Source organism: Argentina silus (assembly GCF_951799395.1).
Source record: "Argentina silus genome assembly, chromosome: 14".
Taxonomy (NCBI): domain Eukaryota; kingdom Metazoa; phylum Chordata; class Actinopteri; order Argentiniformes; family Argentinidae; genus Argentina; species Argentina silus.
In genome coordinates, this window is record NC_139668.1 from 1,412,887 (window position 1) to 1,436,500 (window position 23,614).

The 23,614-nt window shown below is 41.7% G+C and overlaps 1 protein-coding gene across 1 annotated transcript in view; it reads left to right on the forward strand.

The window, feature by feature from the left end:
* Positions 1–11,002: 11,002 nt before the first annotated feature.
* LOC310815258 (contactin-associated protein-like 5) overlaps positions 11,003–23,614 on the forward strand; it is a gene marked incomplete at both ends in the record, with an annotated part of 53,701 nt that continues 41,089 nt past the window's right edge. Inside the window, 4 exons of the mRNA XM_083684995.1 lie at positions 11,003–11,142; positions 11,237–11,367; positions 18,855–18,965; positions 19,276–19,469. Coding sequence (XP_083541121.1) covers positions 11,003–11,142; positions 11,237–11,367; positions 18,855–18,965; positions 19,276–19,469 — 576 coding nt within the window. The remainder of the gene's footprint in view (positions 11,143–11,236; positions 11,368–18,854; positions 18,966–19,275; positions 19,470–23,614) is intronic.

The following is a 23,614-nucleotide window of genomic DNA, read 5'->3' on the forward strand; positions in this document are numbered from 1 at the left end:
ATTATAGGCTGACACTACTAACACACCAATAGCCATATAAAGCTAGCTCATTTACCAGTTTACTTTTAAACCCCATCCAAGTTTGCAGTTACCTTCATGATGTGTATGCATGTTGCTATAAAGCGGTAGAAATGCTTGTAGAATACTGTCTTGGCTTACCATTTGTTTACAAGCCCAATTAAATCTTTCATGACAATAAGAAAAACACCCAATGTAGGTTTAAGGTCACAAGGGAGAAAATATAGAATTACAGCTAAACCGTGTCTAACATTGCAAGCTCATGTCTTGGCCACGCCGGATCAATGTTGCTCTACTGCAGGCAATGCGCTTTACTCTCCCTGCCATTTCCAAATTGTCAACGGTTTGATCAAATCGACTCCCCAAAGTTGTGAATGACAGTGTAATGTTTACTATACTATCCGGTCCCCCACAAATAATAAATGCAATACTAACATTAATATATAATATTCATAAATATTTTCCAGTGGTCATTTTATGAACAGTACATATTTAATTTGGCTATGTATCAAATTTGGCTACAGGCTGCACTGCAGTGTGAGAATCATTATCTTGTGTTTCAAAACACCGTTTTTTAACTGGACACAGCACAAGACATTCGCATATATATAACATGATTCAAGCTACATTTGCTAAACGTTTTCTGGTGTACTCTTTTTTCATATGTTCATGATAACCAACATGTCATTGTTTTGTGGGTCAGCCATAGAAAGAAAATAATGCAGACAACAAATACATACAATGTATTTTGTTTGTATCTATGTTTTTAATTTCACACTGTTAACCTTGACTGTGTAGTTGTATGCATTTTGATGGGGTACCCTCTTCATTGTTTAGTGTCAGGCTCTGCCCATTCGGGATTGAAGGTGACTGTTTCATGGACTGTGAGAACAGACATGATAACCAAATAGCATGGAATTGTCAAAAACATTGTCACCATGATGAACACGGTCATGAACAGCACCGTCGTTGCCAATCAGAATAATCATATTTCCCGCACCACCTGGGAGACTGTGATTGTGACGTAGAACAATGGCATTCTAATAGAACAGCAACTAGCTCTGCTGTACCTCTTCTCTCAATAGAACTAATAGGTGCAGCCAGGACAAAAATGCCCCAAAATATGACCACTTTCGTGAAAATTTCGTGAGAATTCCGATTAATCTGGAAGAATCACAATCCTGGATATCCTGTATGGCTGGGAGCTCATGGCCTGTTTTCACCACTCTCTATAGAGCCTTACAGTCGAGGCTGGTACAGCTGGACAGGATACTCTCAATGGTGCACCTGTAAAAGTTTGTGAGGATCTGGGGGGGACATGCCGAATTTCCTCAGCAGCCTGAGGAAAAACAGCCGTCTTGATCACTGTATGAGTGTGATTATGTGATAATGAATCCTAACGCTCCTATTTCTATTTCCTATTGACATATCTATGCTTTGTCATATTCATAGATAACATGTTTGCTCATACAATGGGTCTGTTATCATAGAAATGAAGCCAAGTGCATTCCCAAGTAAAATCCCCTGGGAACGAAGGCCTCTGTAGGCCAGTTGGTTTGTGGAATGTATGAACAAAACTGATGTTATTGTTGAGGTTGTCACCAGTAAGTAGGGCCAAATATGGTGTGGCGCCCGCCCCGTGCCTAAGCCCATGCGCGAGTGTGGGACGGTGGTAAGTGGAGTGTATATCTCGCCTCGCTTTGTCTCTGCTGTTTCTGCTGTCCCTCTCTTGCCCCGTGTTGTCTTTGGCAGGACCATGTATGGAGTTCCTGCGCCCCAAGGGGCCACAGCTGCAACCCGTGGAGATAATCACCGTATGCCCATACATGGAGTTCCTGCCCATCAAGGCACAGGTGAAGGGCATCAGCAGGAGCAGCAGAGACGGTACAAAAGGAGGCCACGGAGCACCCAGTGGGGAGGAGTTGCTAAGGCGAACCACGGAGTAGTGGATGAGAGCGAGAGTAAGCCAAGTCACCGTCGACCAGTGTACGATCCCTGACCATAGGAGAGCCCCCTTTGAAGCCCGACCCCGAGACCGTCCGAGAGCCCGCTACGTTGCCAACCTTCGCCTGTCTGACTACCCCGCTGCCGCCCCGACCTGGAACGTAAGAGGACCACCCACCGTGTACCGAAACCCCCTGCTATCTTCCCGACGACGGATCTCCTGCGGGGCCCTTGCACGACACGACGCCTTCTCACCCCCACCCTCTCTCTATCATTTCCCTCTCCCCGCTAATCGAATAAATATTTTTGACTGTAATTCTGGTGTGGATCTCTCTGCTTACACTGTGTTTGGGTCCGTGACGCGCCCGCACACCCCGGCGGCCGTCACAATGGATTAACCAATCAACTGAAATCTTATACCAAGTTGGTAAATGCTGAATTTGATAAGGAGAACCAATTATATTGCAAGGCACATTCTGACATAAATCTAAGTCCAAAATGTAATGCACAGGGAAATGCTGAATACTTGTCATCAGTAGTTTCTCCCAGGCCTGTTTAACCAATAAACATCATCTATACTCCACCGTCTGATATCTCTTCATTGTTGACCACCTCAAGGAGTCCTTTAATTGTTATAATGACCAGTGTATCTTATTATGTATCTTCTCAACAAATAATGATGTAAGCAAGACATGTACAAAACAGAGAATGAGTTGAATGTTTTAATTCCAAATAATGTCCAGTTGTTAAATGTAGGTGTGTGTGTGTGGGGGGGGGTATAATTGTTAATCAATAATCAAATACATCTCCACTGTTCTAGTCAGTCACTGTCCTGGGTGTAGTCTGATCTCTGCCTCTTGGTTGAGACAGTTGACCATTTTGACCAGACATCCTCAGTACGATCTCCACCATCTCCTCTGCTGAGTGGGGGCCGCACCAGAGACCTTCACATCAATCATCAGCCTCATGCGGTCTTCCTCCTCCATCTTCACTGGAGGTCCATTATCAGTGTTGTTGTATGAGAGAATGTCATAGTCGGCTGACTCATCAGACTCCTCCATATAGAGTGGGCTTGGAGATTGAGCTGCCCTTCTGTGTCTCCTTTCATCCTGCCCCGTTTCTTCATCATCCTCCTTCTCCTCATCTTCAACATTGTCATCATCATCGTTGTCATAAAAAAAAAAAATATATATATATATATATAGCCTACTGGCATTACGACTGCCAATGGCCCCTGGTGTGAGCATTGATTACTTTGTCTTATGATGACTGCTGGATAAATGATTCACTTACTTAAACAAATGTATTGTTGTAAGTCGCTTTGGATAAAGGCGTCTGCTAAATGCCATAAATGTAAATGTAAATGTCTTCCTTATCATCACTACTGCTGTCTGAGATGATGGGAGGTGGAGAGAGGTGGTCTGACCTGAGGAGAAATAATTAGACATTAATGATTACAGTACTTCACATGAATGTTCTCTCGGACACAAAAGGGTTAGGGTTATTTTATAAGTCAACTCAAACATTTTCACCCCAAAGTAAAATCCTTTTGATATACAGTGCTGCTTGAAAGTATGTGAACCCCTTGTGCAATTATAGATCTTTTTATTTTTTTTATCTTTATTTAATCAGAACCAGTCTTTTTTATCTGACATAACAGGTTTATATTTACCATATGTTGGTTTAGAGGAAATCATGCATGTCGTAGAAAAACTAAATTATAAAGAAATTAGTGCAGGTGCAAAAATAAGTGAACCCCAAGATGCATTGGTTAAATCAAATAGGTAAGTAGAATCAGGTCGGTAAATAATTGGGTCCCAAATGAACCAATCAAAGGAGAGATCTTTAGGAAAGAGTTTAGGCGGGACTCTGATAAATAGAGATAAGAAACCTGTTCAGTTTTGTGTTACCCAAACAGGTGAATGCAAAATACACCATGCCGAGAGGAAAGGAGATCTCAGAGGACATTAGGAAGAGGATAGTGAGAGCACATCAGTCTGGGGAAAGCTCATCTCAACAAGATTTGAGCTCCATCAGTCCACTGTGAGGCAAATAATTCACAAATGGAGAGCATTTAACATGACAGCAACTCGGTCTAGAAGTGGACGCCTTTCCAAAATATCCACAAGAGCCACAAGAAAAATAATAAATCAGGTAAAAGCCAACCCAAACATAACATCTAGAGATTTGCAGACCTCCCTTGCTGCATCTCAGGTAACTGCATGCTTCAACAATAAGAAGAACACTGAATCGAAATGGCATTCATGGGAGGGTTGCTAGGAAGAAGCCTCTGCTGTCAAAAAAGAACCAAACTGCCCATCTTAACATTGCCAGAGACCACCTGGACAAGCCTGAAGGTTTTTGGAAGTTCGTTCTCTGGACAGATGAGTCCAAAATAGACCTTTTTGGTCACAATCAAAACCACTAATTTTGGTGATAACCCAACACTGTCTACCACCAAAAGAACCTTATACCAACAGTCAAGCATGGTGGTGAGAATGTCAAGATCTGAGGCTGCTTTTCCTCCTCTGGACCTTTACAACTCCAGTCATTAAAGGAACCATGAATTCTGAGGTATACCAGGAGATTCTTGAACAGAACGTCAAGCCATCAGTCAAGGAGCATCAAGCGATCAGTAAGGCTGGGCTGAAAATGGCTCTTCCAACAAGACTTTCAAGCAGCACTATACATTTGAAAGCAGCTTTCAGTGATTTCTACATGCAGGGTAAAAAATAGAAAACCCTGTAATAGGGGCACTATTCATAAAAAGTGTTTTTAAGTAATTTCTGAATGGTGAAACCAATATGTAAACAAATGCCATACATAAAAGCTGTTAATCTCTACTTTAACCTCATTGTTTGATTTAAAATCCAAACTTCTGGACATATAGTAAAAGTTAAGAAGATAAAACAATAATGATCTTTCCCATGACATCAAATATGATGATCTAAATTTTTTTTATAATAGTTAAATTCATTGTCTTAGTATACATTTGAATGCATTTTCAGACATTTTCTGGTACACTCAAAAAAAAAATCATTACTGTTACACAATAAAACACAATAAAATGTACATGCTCAAATAAGAGTTGGTTATGAATGGTTATGTTTGTAATAAATTATATTTTAAAACAATAACAATAATAGAAAGGCAATGGGACATATTTCAAACACAGCTCAACTTTTTAGGTATTGTTTTAGTGTAATTTGAATATTTGGTCAAAGATAGAGTGTTTCGGTAATTACGTTTTTTTTATGGGTTGCAGGACTCGGTGAGGTAGAGGTGGAGTAGAGGTTCTTGCTCTTCTGGATTGTCAATACCTGATGGTGGGGTGAGATTCATGATGATCTGCAGATTTTTTTTTTGCATTGCACCTATTAGGATTCTCCCTCCACTTTTTTGTTGTGTTTTCCTTTGTTTTGCAGTCATGTCTTTGGCTGAGTTTAATAGACCACTCTCATTTCGTTTTAGATACCTGCAAAAATATTACCAATATTGTTTAACACTAACACAAAGTGCTAATAATACAACCCAAAAGTGCTCATTAGAACCAAAAAAATAAATAAAAATAAATAGGCCTATATGTTGTGTAATCATTGAACTATAGGTGCCGCTACAGGCTTTTAATATTCCCATCAATAATTGTACTGTATCAGGTTGTAGAATGCAAGAATGCACATTGTCAAACTTCTATTCAAAACATAAGGATCGACTGTACATTATAATAATTGACCTATAGGTGGCGCTACAGGCTCCTACAATGCCTGAATAAATTGTTCAAGCTTCTACTCAATATATAGGGATCTACTGTATATCTGTATATGTACATCTAATGTAACTGCTGACCTATGTTATGGAAAATACATTGATAGAACTGTTTGAAGGATATGCACTTTCGTATGACTGATACAACTTGTGTGAATACTGTGATTACATTTTCTCTCGCCTCACCTCTAAAGTTCTATAGCCATTGTTTTGAGAAATGGCGAATGATTACAATATGGATAGCGGTGGTTTCGGAGGGAGTAGTGGGGGAGAGCGAGAACAAAAGAACAGACCCATCTTGCCAACTGGAAGGTGGATAAGTGTGAAATGTTGAATGCCGATTGATCAGTAAGAAAGCGCCGATTAATCAGTAAGAAAGTCTCCCCATTGTTCTTGTCTACCGCCCCCTCTCACGTAAGCACAAGCTAGCTGGTGGTAGCCTTGGCGGCGCCTACCATTATGTTTCATCTGTATCCGAATATTGTGGCTACTCAGGACTTATTACAGTCCTCTCACCTCTGAAGAGCTGAAGTACAGATTGGTAAATCCTAGACATCCACCACAATTTGGGGGTTTGCCTGCCCTGAGTTCATCGTCTCTCTGCCAAGAAGGTCAAAACTCGTATACGGACAGGATATATTCCTGGAGCCGAAATTCTCCCTTTGAAAGTTCAGAACGCAAAGGTTGAGAGAAAGGCGCCTGAAAGGAGAGGGACGGAGTTCTCAGGTACGGCGATTCCAAAAAGACATTGAACTCGGAAGAGGTGAGTCCACAATATTTGTGAATTAACAATCCCAGCTCTCGGGTAGGACTGGGTGCTAGCAAAAACTCCAGCTGGGTGCTGGGTCGCTGTTATAACATCTTCAGTGTTTTGGTAACAGGCCTTCAGTTGTAAAATCTTATTTGGTATAGGTGTACTGTTGAAAATCCTATTTTGGTAATAGGTCTGTAGTTGTAAAATCCTATTTGGTATGAGTGTACTGTTGAAAATCCTATTTTGGTAATAGGTCTGCAGTTGTAAAATCCTATTTGGCATAGGTAAGTGTCAGGGACACTTGTGTGGAAGACACACAGTTTTTTTAATCTAGATCAAATTCTTGCTGAGGGCCGACGGGCTAATTAATGATTGTTGGTTGTGCAGTAGTCACGAAAACCGGGTAGAACACATTAATCGAGAAGAAGTGTCAGGGACACTCAACGTGTGGAGGACACACATTTTTTTGGTATACCTAATAGTTAGAATTTGCATGAAACGCGTAAAAGACCGGTGTGGAGACACTTGAATAAAAGGTAAGGAACTCAACTATTGTCGTTGACGACAAAAACCTTTCTAAAATCCCTTAATTAGTTGCTATACTAATTTGATGATGGGGAAAGCGGCCAGTAAGGCGAACCGCTGCCTTTGAGCACAGAGGGATAATAATTGAAAAATATGGTCAATGGACAATTGCCTATGTGGGAGATTAGGGTTTTCCATTGAACAGGAGTTTTAGCCAAAGACAGGTAAAGCAAGTTGAATCAAGAAGATAAATGCACAGTTGAATCAGGAAAGTAACTGCAAGTTAGGTAGGTTAAGGTCTAACCAGTGTCCTATAGTTTTATTGTCTGAACAGGTTGATGTCGGCCTCGACTGCTCTTCTGTCCCCCCACCGCCATACAGATCCCTGACAGCACTGCAGGCTGATAAGAAGGAGAGAAACAGAGCTAAAAAACACGGAATTACTGTCAACAGTCCGAGGGGCACGAAGAGGGCTATGGTCGGTCAGAGGAGGCGGGAGAGGTCCCATCAACGGCATTACCCGGTGAGATAAAACCAATCAAAATATGTTGTTGGGTAATGCACCGCTAAATTATTTTTACGGATGGAACTTGCCCATCTCCGGGCTGAGATCAATTGCACAGAGATTGTTGGCAGAAGTGAGCCAAGAGTTTGAGATAATTTTCATTGTAGAGCTAAGGTCTCCGAAAGTCAGGATGAGAGTTTTGAAAAAGTTTGGTTCAGAGAGAAGAGTGATTTATTGTCAGGATAGTGGCTTTATTGGAGTGACCAGGGATATTGTGCTATGTCTGTAAGGAGTACAAAGGAAGTACTCAGGTTTTGTGAGATACGCGGGTCAGACCCCCATATATCTCTTGCTAAGCTGTAACAGGGGCAGGATGTAGGGTATCATCTTGCAACCAAGTAAGAGACTGGGTCTCATATGAGGGAGGGGATGAGTACTCGCCGACAGCAAGGGCTTACTGTAGCCGTTTTGAGTGTACGTTCGTAGGAATACGAAGTATACGCCTTATCCCAGAGCAAAATAACTTTGCTCAGTTTGTGGGAACTGTAATGACTGCAGATAACAGTCGATTATCAGGAGTACCGCCTGCTCTCTGAGCGCAGCACAAGATATGACGTTGGTCTTACAAAGAATGTGCAGGCGCTGGTTGTTGTACCCAAGAGGCTTCACAGACCGAGACAGGCGCAGTATCCCCTGAGACAGGAAGCCGTAGATGGTATTACACCAGTTTTTGATGCGTTATTGGAAAAAGGTATTATTGTTCCATGTCCTGACAGTCTTTTGTTATACTCTCATCTTCCCCATAAAAAAGGCCAAACAGGAAGGCCAACCACAAACCTGGCCTCGCTTTGTTCTGGATCTTAAAAAGGTTAATGAAGCAGTCCAAGCACGCGCCCCTATTGTTCTGGATCCATATACTAATTACACATATACCCAGTAATGCTACATATTTCTCAGTGGTCGACCCAGCTAATGCGTTCTTCAGTATTCCTGTACATAAAGATTCCTAGTTCTGGTTCGCATTTTGCTTTAAGGATAAGTCATAAGTCATGATATAATACAATATAATATAATATATATATACAGTATATACATGGTCTAGAGGGGCAGCTATAAGAGATAACTTTAGTATCTATTTAGTAAAAATTTAGTGTTGAAAGGGGGTAGCACCCTGATCCAATATGTTGATGATCTTCTGATCTGTTCAACTGACAAATAAACCTGTCAGAAGAACACAGTGACTCTGTTAAAATATTTGGCAGAACAGAGCCACAAGGCAAGCTTGCAGAGATCACTGTTTGTAAAAGGAGTTGTTGTTTTTTGTTTTTTCCCATAAGCTCACCCGGGAGGGCAAAAGCCTGAGTACAAACAGAATAGATGCAATCACTAAAATACATAAGATAATTACTAAAAAACACCTGTTCTTTTTTTTGGTTTGGGTTGGCCCAAATGATAATCTGTTTATTGTTTATTTTATATTTTATGAAGTGTTCTCACATGGAGAAGATCATGTGTCAAAGGGGGGGATGACGGATATTGTAAGGCTTTTCAAATTATTCACAGAATTTGGCATAACGTAGAAAGAGGGCATATGGTTCCCCAATCAAGTCAAGGATCACCCCAAGGTTCTTGGCTGTATGGGAGGAGGTCACAGTAGAGTTCTCTACTGTGATGGAGAAGTCTTGGAGAGGGCAGGCTTTCCCTGGGAGGAAGAGCAGCTCAGTCTTGTCGAAGTTGAGGTTGAGGTTTCTGCACCTAGCTCTTGTAGCAGCATTCTCCCCTTCTGCCATTGTAGATCTTCATATATATATATATAAATCCTTTAGCTTTCCCTTATATTTAAGTGAGTTACAAATAAATAACCTAAGGATTTACTTAAGTGATTACTTGTCATGTAATTTCTTGAAAATGGTTCTATCCCACTTATGTATTTCCCTAGACTTAAGTATTAATTTTTCAGTTGCAAAGCACACCTCTAGTTAGCGTGCTAATCATGAATGTAGTAGCCTAGTTTTAGCAAAGTTAAAAACAACTAAATGAACAATATAGTAAACATTGTGTGCTTTAATATTAAAATGAATTATTTGACATACTCAGTGAATATTTGGATCAATTTATTACAGACATGACTTCAAGTGGTTTCGTGAGAATCACCCTCTAGAGCCAAAAGAAGAAAAATGCATCAATGACCCATTACTTATGCAGGAGACTGTATTTATAACAGATCATTATAAATGAGGCACCAGGACATTTTACATGAGTTCAATTTCAGTGATGGTAAAGGTATATATATTTCTCTGGATTTCTCTAAAAGTCTTCTCTGAAGCTGTTGATGTCTGTGAGGTTATATCAAAGTTACATTCTGGAATGTTCATGACGAAAGGACTATAAGGCAGGGGATGTCATAATGATTGTTGGTGACATCATCATACATGCTGTCACAGGGTTCTGGGTCAGAATTCACTTCTAAAAATGTTTTAATGCATGTCTGCCCCTGTAAATTGCTCTTGATGTGGGTAGATTACTGTAATAAATGTAGTGAGGGTCAGGGTGAGGCAAAATAGATTTTAAATTACATCAATTTAATTGCTGGTTCTCCAACCTTAATATTGGAAAACTGAGTTGCAAAGGGTGATCAACATCTGCAGCAGCATCACAGAGTTCACCAGCCCTCTGTTCTGGCTGACAGGTCTCACCCTCTGTACTCTGAGATAGAACTGCTACCTTTGGGGCGCTGATATACCCATACTTTAAGACTGCTACAGCTCAAGGCTCTTTCATCCCCAAGGCCATAGCTGCTGCTCATGCTAAAATGTGTTAACCTGCCCTGTCTTCACTGACTTTTTGACCTTGTATTTTTTTTTGTTTTTGTTTTCTGTATTGTAATTTGAATTTCTCAAATATCCCTTTGGGGGTCAATAAAGGTTTACTGAACTGAACTGGACTGGACTAGCCTATAAGAGATCAGCACGACAGTACGGCTATTACTACAGTATCCAACAGTACAAGTTCTATTATTACACAGTGCAGTATCCAACAGAACCAGTTCTCCATGAAGTTCTTAGAGGGTGGGTTATGGCTGAGGGATATGGGATGGAGCATTTGAGGAAACCAAGATGGTAGAGCATCTTTGGGTAGTGGTTAATGAGACACTTGGACCTTATGGATAACAAGACTGCTATAACCATAAACATAGCAATACAATGATGTAGGAACAGGTAGTTATATGATAAACTCTGCTTTCCAGAAAATATCATATTTTCTCTATAATTTCATATCACTACAGATATGACATACACATAAAGAGATGAACAGAGGAGTGGAGGGGGCCTCGTCAGACTGTTGAGATGGACTAAACAGTGTTTGTACAGTGTTTGTATGCTGTGTGTGTCATGGTTTCGGCTGTACCTCCCCCATTCCCAGTGTTTCCTCTGTTATCCCTTCCCTGTGTCTCTCGTTTGTCCCTTGTTTGTTTTCCTGGCTGTGAGGACATGGGTCTGGGCGTGGCACCTCTGGGCACACCTGCTGCCTATCTACCTGCACAGCTGTGTTCCATCCACTCATCAAGCTCCAACAGCTTTTATACCCCGGCTCTTCATTCCAGTCTTCGCCGGATTATTCAGTCACCTACGTAGTACTAATACTATCACCTTGCAACGTAGTACACTACCTATGATATCCAAGTGTTTATGCTCATTGCTAACTATATGTTCCCTGTGCCTCAGGATCAACACCTCCCGGAAATCCTGGTCTGCCTCGGCCGTCTGCCTCCCCGCCGATGCACAGACCTCCACACAGCACCTCGCCCGTCTGTCCTTCCACCGATGGCTCCATTCACCAAGCCCCGCTCCCCCTGGTTACCCACAATAAATCATCCTTTAACATTGACGATGTTCTGCATTTTGGGTCCAACTAACTACCACACCTAACAGTGTGTGTGTGTGTGTGTGTGTGTGTGTGTGTGTGTGTGTGTGTGTGTGTGTCCTCTGCTGCACTAACCCAGAGTTTGGAGAGAGAGCCAAGACATACTCAGACCTCTTCCCTAGTTTCCCAAAGAAACTGAACACAAATAAACTCTCCGTCTCCCCTCTCCCTGGGTTTCACTCTTTCCCCTCTTTCCTCCCTTTTTCCTTCCCTTTCTTGCTCACTTTCCCTGCCACTCGTTCTCAAGGCTGTCAAGATGCAACATACAGGATGTCACCTTACATGATGTACATCACAAAACACCCACCTCACCACCCAGAGGTGGATGGATTGTTTGTCCTTCTCCCTTTCCCTTTGTCCCTCCTTCCCTCCCTCCCTCCCTCCCTCCTTCCCACCCACCATATTCCCCTCTCCTCCTTGTCTCCACCGTGTCCTTTGCCTAAGCAATCTGTTACATGTCGAGTCATTACATGCCCACTTCATCAACAGTGAAGTGAAACTTTGGCTGATTCATGGTTCCTTTGTATTAACATTTTAATCCCAGGCACATAACCTGGAAACCAGGTATCAAATACCATTCATCATTCCATTCTATGCATTACAATGAACCATTCCTTATTCCTTTCCAGGCATAACAATGAGCCCATCCTCCGATTTCTGCCTCCACTGCTGGATATAGATATCTATAGTCCTGAGAATGAAGAGAGAGATTCATAATGCCCTTGTATCATATATGTATTCACCATAATAAAGTAAAGGGATTAAAGTCCAGAATCATCCAAACTTTCAAAATGCCCTAAAAAACAACAGCAATGTATTTTGGCTCTTTGCCAACAATTCATGGCAGCGACATCGTATAGGTTTTTCCAGACCTCCACACAAGGTTTTCTTGTACTCATCCATATCCCCAGAGTTAAATGTTTGGAAGTCACGTTTACCCATGGTCTTGTTTCTTGTTGGGAAATGTTTGTATAAATATATGATGAAAGGAAAAGGGAAATGATTCATTTTCAAGGGTTTGTGAACCAGTGTTCTGTCCCCTGTTCTAAATGAAAGATGCGTCAGAGCCAGGTTAGAGCTGACGTGACCCAAAGTCGTGATGTCCAGGAATAAACATCCAACTACATTCATCAGACTAAATAACAAGTTAGATAGCAAGCTGACCAGTAGTAGAACACTGTGACTTACAATTAATAAAGCTGGTGTGGGTTTTCATTAGATATTCAAACCGGCATGTTAGCTCCAATCCAGTCTGTGTTTAGCATGATCAACTCGCCCCAAATATTCTGAGTCGTGATCAACTGAAACATCATTGGTGATCTACTTTGATTTTGGTAGCTTAGATATGCGCTTTATAAACTCTTTTGGAGTGGAAGAAGTCACGTTGCTCCTCTATTTCATTTTTTACTTCCTCCTGGCCCACTCACCATTATCCAAAGCAAAGATATAAAATCATCTGATAGGTACATCCTGGGATAGTAATCCTGGGAACAACGTTATGCACTATGTGATGAAACCTGTGACTGAGTGTGTATACATCAATTGTCATTGTCCGAGGTGACCCAGAAGACATCAATCAAAACAATGTTGGAGCATGTATTCCAATTGCTCAGACCAGTGTTGGATAGATCTTGTCACTGGCACTTCCTGGTTTAGCCTCTGCCTGTAGGCAGGCAAGAACAGGATAGAGGCATGGTCTAATGATTTGCCGAAGGGGGGGGGCGCTTATATCAATCCAAGAAATTTGTGTAAATATGATCCAGTGTGTTCAAGGCTTGTGTTGGGCTTGTGCTAGTGGTACTTTCCTCAGGTTGGCTCTATTGAAATCAGCAGCAACAATGAATGCATCGGCCTCTGAGTGAGAAGTTTTGTGCCTGTTAATTCCTCATACAGTTCTTTCAGTGCCAGAGTGGTGTCGGCCTGAGGTGGAATGTACACTGCTGTAATGATCATGACTGAGGTAGATAAAAGGGTTGGCATTTAACAACATACCCTTCCCCCTCGGTTCTTCCCCGAGTCCTTTGTTCAATCCAGACGATTAATGTAAAATCCCTTAGGTTGAATGGCCGAGTAGGGTATCAATGGGTCAAGCCAAATCTCTGTGAAAACCAGGATTCAGTCTGCTTCCATAACATTTTCATTAAACATTGACCTTTCGAAAAGATGGTTTTGGAAAATGCTTGTCATGTGCTGATACTAGAGTGAGAGAGAGCATTCCACAGAGGATAGCAGAGAAATTAGTTATCAACATTCATTTGTGTAATAGTCATAGAACAGTCATGGATGACTTGGTAAAGGAAGCCAAGTAGAGGTTCTGCCAGCAGCTGAACAACATTTGCGGCAGCAAAAGAGATTCATGCAGGGATACTTAGTTTAGATTCAGCTCTATTCACATTCTGAAGTGAGGTCTCTGCATCTTGGACAGGTATGTTTTGAGTTGTTATGAGACACTAATGTGGTGATGGATTTGAAATGAGAAATGGCATGGCCCACAGACACTGGTGAATAAAGCAGACCAAATGTGTTGTGTCAGTGGAGCAGGGAGTGATTAAACTCAAATATACTGATTGGAAATAAAACAACGTTGATGGAAGAAAAAAATTCATGATGGAATAATTTTCATCAATGATATTATGAAGGATGGAAATATTATGTCACATAAACAACTTTTAAAAGAATATGGGACTGTATGCTCAATCCAAAATTGTAATCAACTGATTGCAGCCTTTCCACAGAATTGGAAGAGGAACATTGGAAAAGGAGAAGGATTTAGCTGAAAAAGATTAGTATAAATAGATCAGTATACCAGTTTGTATTTAATGTCAAAATCACTAATCGCTGCACCACAGGATACAAGAATACTGGGAACAGATATTTGACGTTCCTATCCCATGGCATCAGGTTTATGAATCAATACATAAAACAATTGACTCGTCACTTCCTTTTTTCAATTTAAATTGCCCTATAACATTATTGCAACCAAAAGAATGTTCACCATATGGGGCATTGAACAATCACCACTATGCAGATTTTGTAGGGAGGAAATCGAAGCAATCTGTTTTAGTATTGCCTTCAGAATGGTTGGCAAAATACAATATTAATCTAAAAATCACCCTACAAAAAGCACTAGTTGGTAACTTAGTATCTGACGGACAATCAATAATCAATACAATTATACTCCTAGCAAAAATATTAATTATTAGCTCAAAATCTGTGCACGAATTTAAAGTTTCCGGAATTACGTGAGACATCACCAGCAAGTAGCGTTTAAACGTCGCATCATGAACGGATTAATCTGCCAATCTGCCCAATATGATCCCATGGTTTTGAAAGTTTTCGATGCCATTATGGAAATGTACGTCAATCAAAAGAACATAACAATATGGTGGGATGCTTTCAATATGAACATGTCGGGATCCAGTATGCGGAGCTGTCCATGGTGCCTATTCTCTGTCTGATCAGAGGAGATGCTAAAAATTCAGATACATGACAGAACATTACATCATGAAATAAATTCACCTCGAGGTGAGTTTGAACCCATAAACCAGACATAGGCTCATCTTCAAAATGGTATGATGGAAATATTGAATGTGTCAATCAGATGTTGATTGTGCTGCTCTGGAAATAACTTCAACTTCAATAACGTCTTCAAGGGAATGTTTGTGGGAGTGTCTCAACGATGTAATCACATGGCTTTCACCAATGTGGTTCGAGGGATAGTTGCTGGAGACCACACACACATACAGAGCGGCCACAACAAAGCTTTGGAGCTATTTTCTTGACATCACGGATATTGTAACGGGACTTGGATATGCCTGCCATATTTGCGAAGATGAGAACGAATAGCGTCTCGTGGTTCTGTGCATTCAATATTATTTTGTACATGTGTACTACGCGAGCAGCAAATACTTGTGAGTAAATTAGAGATTTTATTCTATCATTGTCTTGTTACTTTTTTCTTTATCTTTGAAAAAGTATGATCATATTTGGCCAATAGGTTTTTCATATGGGGCAGGCTAAGCATGATTGTTTAATATCCACATTTGGACGCAGTCAGATATAGCGCTTGTTTTATGTTTCACAAAACTCCCGATTGCCTCTTCATTCCTGGTTGTGTATGGAATGATTGGAAATAAAACAGAGTTACCTGCACAGGTAACAATCATAGACATGGTTTGAAGTTGGACATTTAATGAAAGAGTTTAGAAATGCACTTGGTGAAGATTAATCTCAGTGAGGTATTCTCTTAACCCTAAATTCGTTTTATTGATATGTTATAGAATATGTTTGGGTGGACATCAAGTTGACAGGTGTTGAAGCTGTCATAAAGGCAGTCTCCACGTTTGAGAGGGTCGGTTTGAACAAAGGGCTATGCAGAATAACTGATGTACAAATTACCTGCCATAAGAAATGACCACCGATGATGTGATCAATATCGGATCTGCGCAGTGCCTTGCTGAGGCTGATCCTCTCCAACGAGTGTGAAGACGAAATAATTGCATTGATTACAAAAAGTCAGCATTTGTGACAATATACTGTAGGCAGTCCACTTTGATGAGTTTTGGAGCTCGGTTTTTGAGACATTGTCTGTCTTTTCCATCACCAGTGGACGGTGTTTTGTCGTAAGCGTGGTTAGCGTGGATTTGGTTATTTTCAACTAAAATAAAAAATAGATGAATTAAGAAAAACAGCAACAAAACAACATTTTCAGTTTGACATAAAATATATATCTCAACAACACAGGTTTTCTTTCTTCAAGACTAACTATTGTTTCACTTTATGTTCATGTTCATATTTATATGGATTTGATATTTCAGGTGCAAATAATTTATTAACATTCTCAAATCTCACTGTCAATTAGCCTACTGATAAACCATGATACATTCATGACAGCTGTTAATTTGAAAGTTTTGTGTTTTTTTTTATCTGATTATAGGCATAAAATAATGACAGAACACACCTAACTAACCAGAAACACCTGTCAAGACAATTTTCCAATACTTTTGGTGCTCTGAAATAAGAGGGCTATGTAAACAAGGGAAATGTAAACCAATCTGAAAAAAGAAAACATTAATGAAAGGAGAGAATCTCTACTCATAGTAATTGTTTAATTTAAAATCCAAACTGTTGAGTATAGAGCTAAAATGTAAGACAAAATGTTTCCTCTTTCCAATACTTATGGAGGGCACTGTATTGGTTTCACCATTTAGAAATGGCAACACTTTGTATACATATTTATATATACATATAAACATACATATATACCTATTTCAGGGCACCGACAGTAATGGGACAATTGGCTTGACATGTGTTTCTGGTTAGTCAGATGTGTTCCTTTACATCATGTGTACAGGCATAAGAGAGTTGTTATTGTCTAGTATTGATTGTAGGCTTTGTGTTTGCCTTCAGAGTCTGTCTTTAGTGTCTGTCAGCATACCACCTCATCTGTGAAACATGGTGGAGGGGGTGTTATGGTTTGGGCTTGTATAGCTGCCACAAAAACTGGCTAACCTCTCTTTTTTGATGATGTAACTGCTGAGGGCAGAGAATGTATTCTGAAGTGTACAAAAACATCCTGTCTATTCAAGTACAAACAAATACTTACAAATTCATTGGATGGCGCTTCATCATACAACACAATGGCCCAAAACATGCTGCCATAGCAACTAGGGAGGTTTTCAAGGCCTTCAGATTTAAATTCAATTGAACATGCATTTTATTTCCTGATGATAAGATTTTAAGCAAAAACAAACAACAACTGAAGAGTGCTGCAGTACAGTCCTGACAGAGCATCAACAGAGAAGACACCCAGTGTCTGGTGGAGTCAATGGGTTGCAGACTTCAGGCAGTTATTGCATGCAAAGGATTGTCGACCAAATACTGAAGTTGAGTGCTTAATTTGGACATTATATGAATCTGTCCCATTACTTTTTGTGCCCTGAAATAGGAGGACTATGTATAAAAAATGTTGTAATTTCTGAATGTTGAAACCAACATGTACAAATATACCCTTAGATAAAAGATGACAATCTATACGTTAATCTCATCTTAATTGTTTCATTTCAAATCCAAACATTTGGAGTGTAGAGCTAAAAGAAGAAAATGCAGGGCATTGTATATACTGTATATTGCACACTGCCCTTACACCTTCAAAACTGAGCTTTACCTATTAGTGTTGTCACAATACCATAATTTTACCCAAGATACCATGTGAACAGTTCCAAGGTATAAGGGAGGTATTGTCCTCTGAATTAACACAAGTGGGAGACCTTTTTACACTTTTCACATGATATATATGAAAACATGTAGTTGTCTCCTCTCCTCTTGTTTCTCACACACACTCCCCTTCTTTCTCACATACATGCATTCTCTCTCCCTCCTCCTCTCTCACACATACCACACACACCGCCTATCTCCCCCTCTGTCAAGTATCAGAACTAGTGAACCCAAGTGCAGCACACAGAGTTGGGACACAGGTATAAAATAATATAGATATTTAATAAGGAACAAAACAGGGAAAGGGTAACGGGGTGACTGGGTAGGCAGGTGGGCAGGGCAGGCAGAGAAGACAGGGCAGGAGGGCTGGGCAGGCAGGGGAGGCAGACGAGTAGATCAGGCGGCGGTCGGTACACATGAAGGTAGTCCAGATATTCCGATAGAGGGTTTTCAGGTGGAGGTCGAAGCACAAAAAGGCAGTCCTAAGAAAAGTAGATAATCCGGCAGGGGTTAGGCAAAAACACAGTTCAAAAAACACACGGAGTCAAAAACCAGGAAAGACAACAGGCGTGGAATTGCTGGGACGTATAGGGGTAAGCACTAAAACGAACTGGTGGGGAATGAATGGAAAACCAGAGTATGAAGGGTGATGAGGAGACGAGTCGCAGGTGTGTAGAAGATGATGTTAACTATCGGCAGCCACGCCCACACAAAACACCCAGGCTGGGAAGAGGGAGAGAGACTGACACCGACTAGGTGGAAGTGGAGGGCATGACACCCTCTTTCTCGCACACACAACCTAGGATCTTCCTCTGTAGTTGCATTTATTGGGTTTGTATCTCTGAGACATCATTTGCTCAGTTGACTTTCTCTCCCAGTGCTGGCAGACATTTTTGTTAGACGATTTTTGGGGATTGTTACCAAGCAGATTCTCTGCATTTGATCCTATGAGCCCTGTCTTTCCTGAATTAGTCAGTCAGTTGCCTGGCAGGGGTCTTAGAGGCTTTTTTACCCCTTCCATGTTCCTCTCGTTTTCTTTCTATGGTCAATGTATACAAGTCAAGTGATCCTGCAGGATTCATTCTGGATCTGTGTGATATGCTGTCATTTTGCTTCATTACAAATTAATTGCATTGTTTCAAACACTTTTTTGTCTAAGTATTGTAAAAATGAAATGGTGACGATCATCCACTCCTCTTTAAGATTATTGCAATGGACCATTACTAGCAGTTTTGCCTCAGTCATCCTTCAACAACTCATCACCATCGTCCAACAGTCAGTCGCCTCACATCGCTAAGCTAAACAGAAGAGAAGGTAAGTAAAGAAATGATGTCGTCAATTAAACTTTCCACAGAACCGCACATTATTTGAACAGGATAATGAGTGACAATAAGATGTTTTGTCATTCATTCTTAATCATTCTTTTCTAACCACAGTTCTTGTCGTTCTGTTGTAAATCAATGAAGGTTCAGACTATTATTCTTGGATTCAACAGCATATCACAAACACAATCCTCTCCTTAGTCACACCTCCCCAAATTCACTACCAGCACACTGTACACCGCATTTAATGTTGGTGAGGGATTTGTTTGTGTGGGTTCTAACTCTGTCTGTTCCTGCTCCAGGAGAGGGAGGCTGGGCGCCCAGACGGTCAGATAGACAGAGGTGGCTCCAGGTGGACCTACAAGAGAAGGTGGAGGTCACTGCCATCGCCACTCAGGGCCGCTCGGGGAGCTCTGACTGGGTCACCAGCTACATGCTGCTGTTCAGTGACCTGGGCAGAGCATGGAAGCAGTACAGGCATGAGGACGATATCGGGGTGAGGCCCCGCCAGTCAACCTGTGAATTCATTGTTATTTTCACCATTTGCTATTGCATATGAAACAGACGTCAAGTTGTTGCAAACAGTAGCCCTGCAATTCAATTTGCAACCCCTTGGCTTGCCAACACACGTGACCGTCTCCTCAAATACCCGATGTAAACACACTACGCTATCGAAAAGCTAGCAATTCGACACCACGGAGTGGTGGAGTGAACTTGAGGAGTGAGTTTTACCATCTCAACTAAGTTACACATGGGAAGTCAATGTGACTGAAATATAGCTACAGTATATGATTGAAGGTATCTGGTCATATTTATTCAAGCCAGGGAGTATTCAATTTACTAGAAATATTTGTATACAGTAGTTGTCAAGGTAATACGTATTGTTCATGTTTAAGGTAAAAAACAACCTGAACAATCTGATAAGAGAGGTAGAAATTGATCATTTGGAAATGTCAACCTTGTTTTGAAAACAGAATGACAGCACCTGCCAAGAAATGTGACCCTCAAACACACCAGACCAGATATCCTGCATTTCAGTCTGTAAACTGGTGGACAGGATATGTATTAAGATTACATTTGAAGTTGATGTGAGAAAATGTTTTAGATTAGATTAGATTAGATTAGATTCAACTTTATTGTCATTGTGCAGAGTACAAGTACAGAGACAACGAAATGCAGTTAGCGTCTAACCAGAAGTGCAAAATAGCAGAAAGTGCAATGAACAGTATTTACAGGTAGTGCAATATATGATCAGTAGTAGTGCAGTATAATATAGCAGTGCAGTATAGCAGTATATGAGTAACAGTTGCATTATAGCAGAATAAATAGTTACAGTATGAACAGTGTAGCAGCATATGAGCTGATAAGTCATGTTTAAGAATAAATAAGACATGATTTGTACTTTTTTGGCAGATACTGTACTATTTTTAAAACACAGAAATTATAGATTTTCATTTACATTTATGGCATTTAGCAGACGCCTTTATCCAAAGCGACTTACAACAAATACATTTGTTTAAGTAAGTGAATCATCTATCCAACAGTCATCATAAGACAAAGTAATCAATGCTCACACCAGGGGCCATTGGCAGTCGTAATGCCAGAAGCCTTTTATTATTATTTTTTTATTAACAGGAGAGAACTTGTACAGGGGGGAAGTGGGGGTGAAGAGGTCTCAAGGTTTGGGGTTAGGGTTAGTACAGGGGGGGTAGTGGGGGTGAAGAGGTATTTAGGACGGACTGTTAAGATGTAGCCTGAAGAGATGGGTTTTCAATCCACGGCGGAAAATCGGGAAGTCCTGACAGTAGTGGGAAGCTCATTCCCCAGCGGGGCGCCAGGACAGTGAAAAGCCTTGACCAAGTGGCGCAGCCGCTGCATCAACGTAGAGGCAGCGGTGCCAGGCGGGCAGCCGAGGTGGAAGAGCGGAGTGATCGTGCTTTGGGGGCTAACTATTGCTTGCAAGTAGGGAGGAGTTGTTCCCTTTGCCGCCCGGTAGGCAAGCACCAGGGTCTTGAATCTGATGTGAGCTGCTACCGGGAGCCAGTGGAGGGTGCGGAGGAGGGGCGTGACATGGGAGAATTTGGGGAGATTGAACACCAGACGAGCGGCAGCATTGGATAAAGGCGTCTGCTAAATGCCATAAATGTAAATGTAGGAGCGTGCTGTCGTTGTGATGTTCGCCACACAGGATAAGTGGTTGTCAAGGATCACTCCAAGGTTCTTGGCTGTATGGGAGGAGGTCACAGTAGAGAAGTTGTGAGGTTGTTGTACATCAGAGAGAATTATGTGAAAAGAAATGTTATCTGAATGAGGAGTGTTTGCACCAGTGTACTTTACATCTGTTGTACTTGGGTCAATCAATCATTTTAGAACAGTACAGATTAACAAAGTATAGCATCTTAAGATAAAGTTCAAATGAAAATACATTCATTTGTTGTGTTTTATTCAGTTCAAAAATCATCGGTTGCAGCCTTTTAACTGATGCTAACTGTTTTGAAATCAGGATCTTAATGTAACTCATCACACTTAAGCTATGATTGGATCCACCTCAGTCGTCTGCCTGTGTCCTTGGTCTCTGTACGTGAATGCTTGGCTAGCTTGGCCCCCTTCAGAGAGCACATAGACCACAGCTACTATGGCTCAGGGGTCAGAGCTCGGATGCCGTTCTGCCTGATTACTTTTTTTGCTTGTTTTATTGAGATAACTCTTAAATCGATCTCTGTGGCCACTCTGCCTTGTCTCCCGGTAATTTACCCTATACAAGAGCCCCGGACCAGCCCTCCGTCAGACGGGTTAGACCCTCAGCCTTACACTAATAGGTTTATAAAGATATTTTTCGGCTGGTGTCGAATAGATTCACCCTGCTGTTCATCGTCTACTTCCCACAGTTTCCCCTGCTTCCCCTTTTGGCTTTGTTCCGTAAGCGACCCATACACAGCCTGTGAAAGCCCCAGTAGTTAACGATGGCTCTATTCTTATATCTTTCCTTTCTGTGTTTCTCCCACTTATCGCTGCCGACTACAATGACTCTATGGAGCTGCACATAGTGGTCATCCTCCGTGCAGTGTGCTCCTTGATTTGTATGTGCTCTCTGATGTATCACTTCTATGGCCACCTTTAACCTTAATTCTGCATCATCAGTATAATTGATCGTGTATGTCATCTTTTCTCTACGCTCTCCTTCACCCAGCAGAGGTTTCCCTGGCAGCTCTGCGGACCCGTCCTCTCACTGACGGGTCTCTGCTTCACTATTTCATTACCAGAGGGAGCACTACTGCAGGCTCTACCTCTGTGTTGGGTCCCTCATCGGACTGCGCACACCTGCGCTCAAACTCGTCCTCATCGGTCTGCGCACTCTTGCACTCGAGATCATCATTAACGACACCTCCAATCGCCATCTGGCTTGAATTCTGAGTTGATATCCACTGATTTCGACTCAAGCCACTCCAGACCCTGTCTGGAGGCTCTCTCGGTCACCCTCTAGGGTTAGAGTAAGCATCTGTTCAGACCGCGCTCTCTCACCACAGTGACACACATACACACAACTAGTCTGAGTCTCTCTCAGGCTAATCTTTTCTCCCAATCAGCTCCTGTACTGATCCGCACGTGTGTGTTAGGAGGCTCACAACCTGGCTGTTACCAGGATTTTCCTTTATCGATGAACCTGGGTTTCTCCCACCAGGGTTTCTATGCCTTTCCGAATTTTAATTCATAGAGCAGGAATTTTCCAAATTCTGAAATTCGGACTCCAACTCTCGAGTCGATTTGTAATTGTATAATTATTGTCACAGGCAACGATTTCCTTTTTGATTTCCAACTGCTCTGGATCCAAGCCCCGGGACCTCGGCCAACTCACTCCAGACCCCATGTGAAGGTTTTTAGGTCTCTTATTATAGGGTTAAAGCAAACATCTGCAGAGCACTCTTTCACCCCAGTCACACACACACACACACACACACAGCTCTTGTACTGATCCATACGTGGGAGTTGGTGGGCTCACAACCAGGTTTTGTCCAGCCTGGGTTTTTCCTCTATTGATCTGGATCTCCTGATCCGGATCTCCTAAGCCTCAAGCAACTATCAGGATTTCATAAGCCCCAGCGGCTATCTGGATTTCATAAGCCCCTATTTGGATTTCATAAGCCCCAGCAGCTATCTTCCTCCGGGTCGCCGTCACACTGGATCAGCGCTCCAGCAACGAGCCCCTCACTCGATCAGCGTTTCTATACTGAGAGTCGAACCGTCACATCCGATCAGCGCTCCAGCACTGAGAGTTGAACTGTCAGACTTGATCAGCACTCCAGTACTGAGCCCCTCACTCGATCGGCACTCCAGTACTGAGCCCCTCTCTCGATCAGAGCTCCAGCACTGAGCCCCTCTCTCAATCAGCACTCTAGCACTCACTCTTGATCAGCATCAGACAGCCGCCCACGTTGGGCGCCAAAAATGTCTCCCGGTAATTGACCCTATACAGGAACCCCGGATCAGCCCTCCATCCAACGGGTTAGATCCTCAGCCTAAAGGGTTTTACCCTAACAGGTTTCTAAAGATATACTTAGGCTGGTGTCAAATAATATAATAATATATGCCATTTAGCTGACACTTTTATCCAAAGCGACTTACATTGCAGTGAGTGCATAC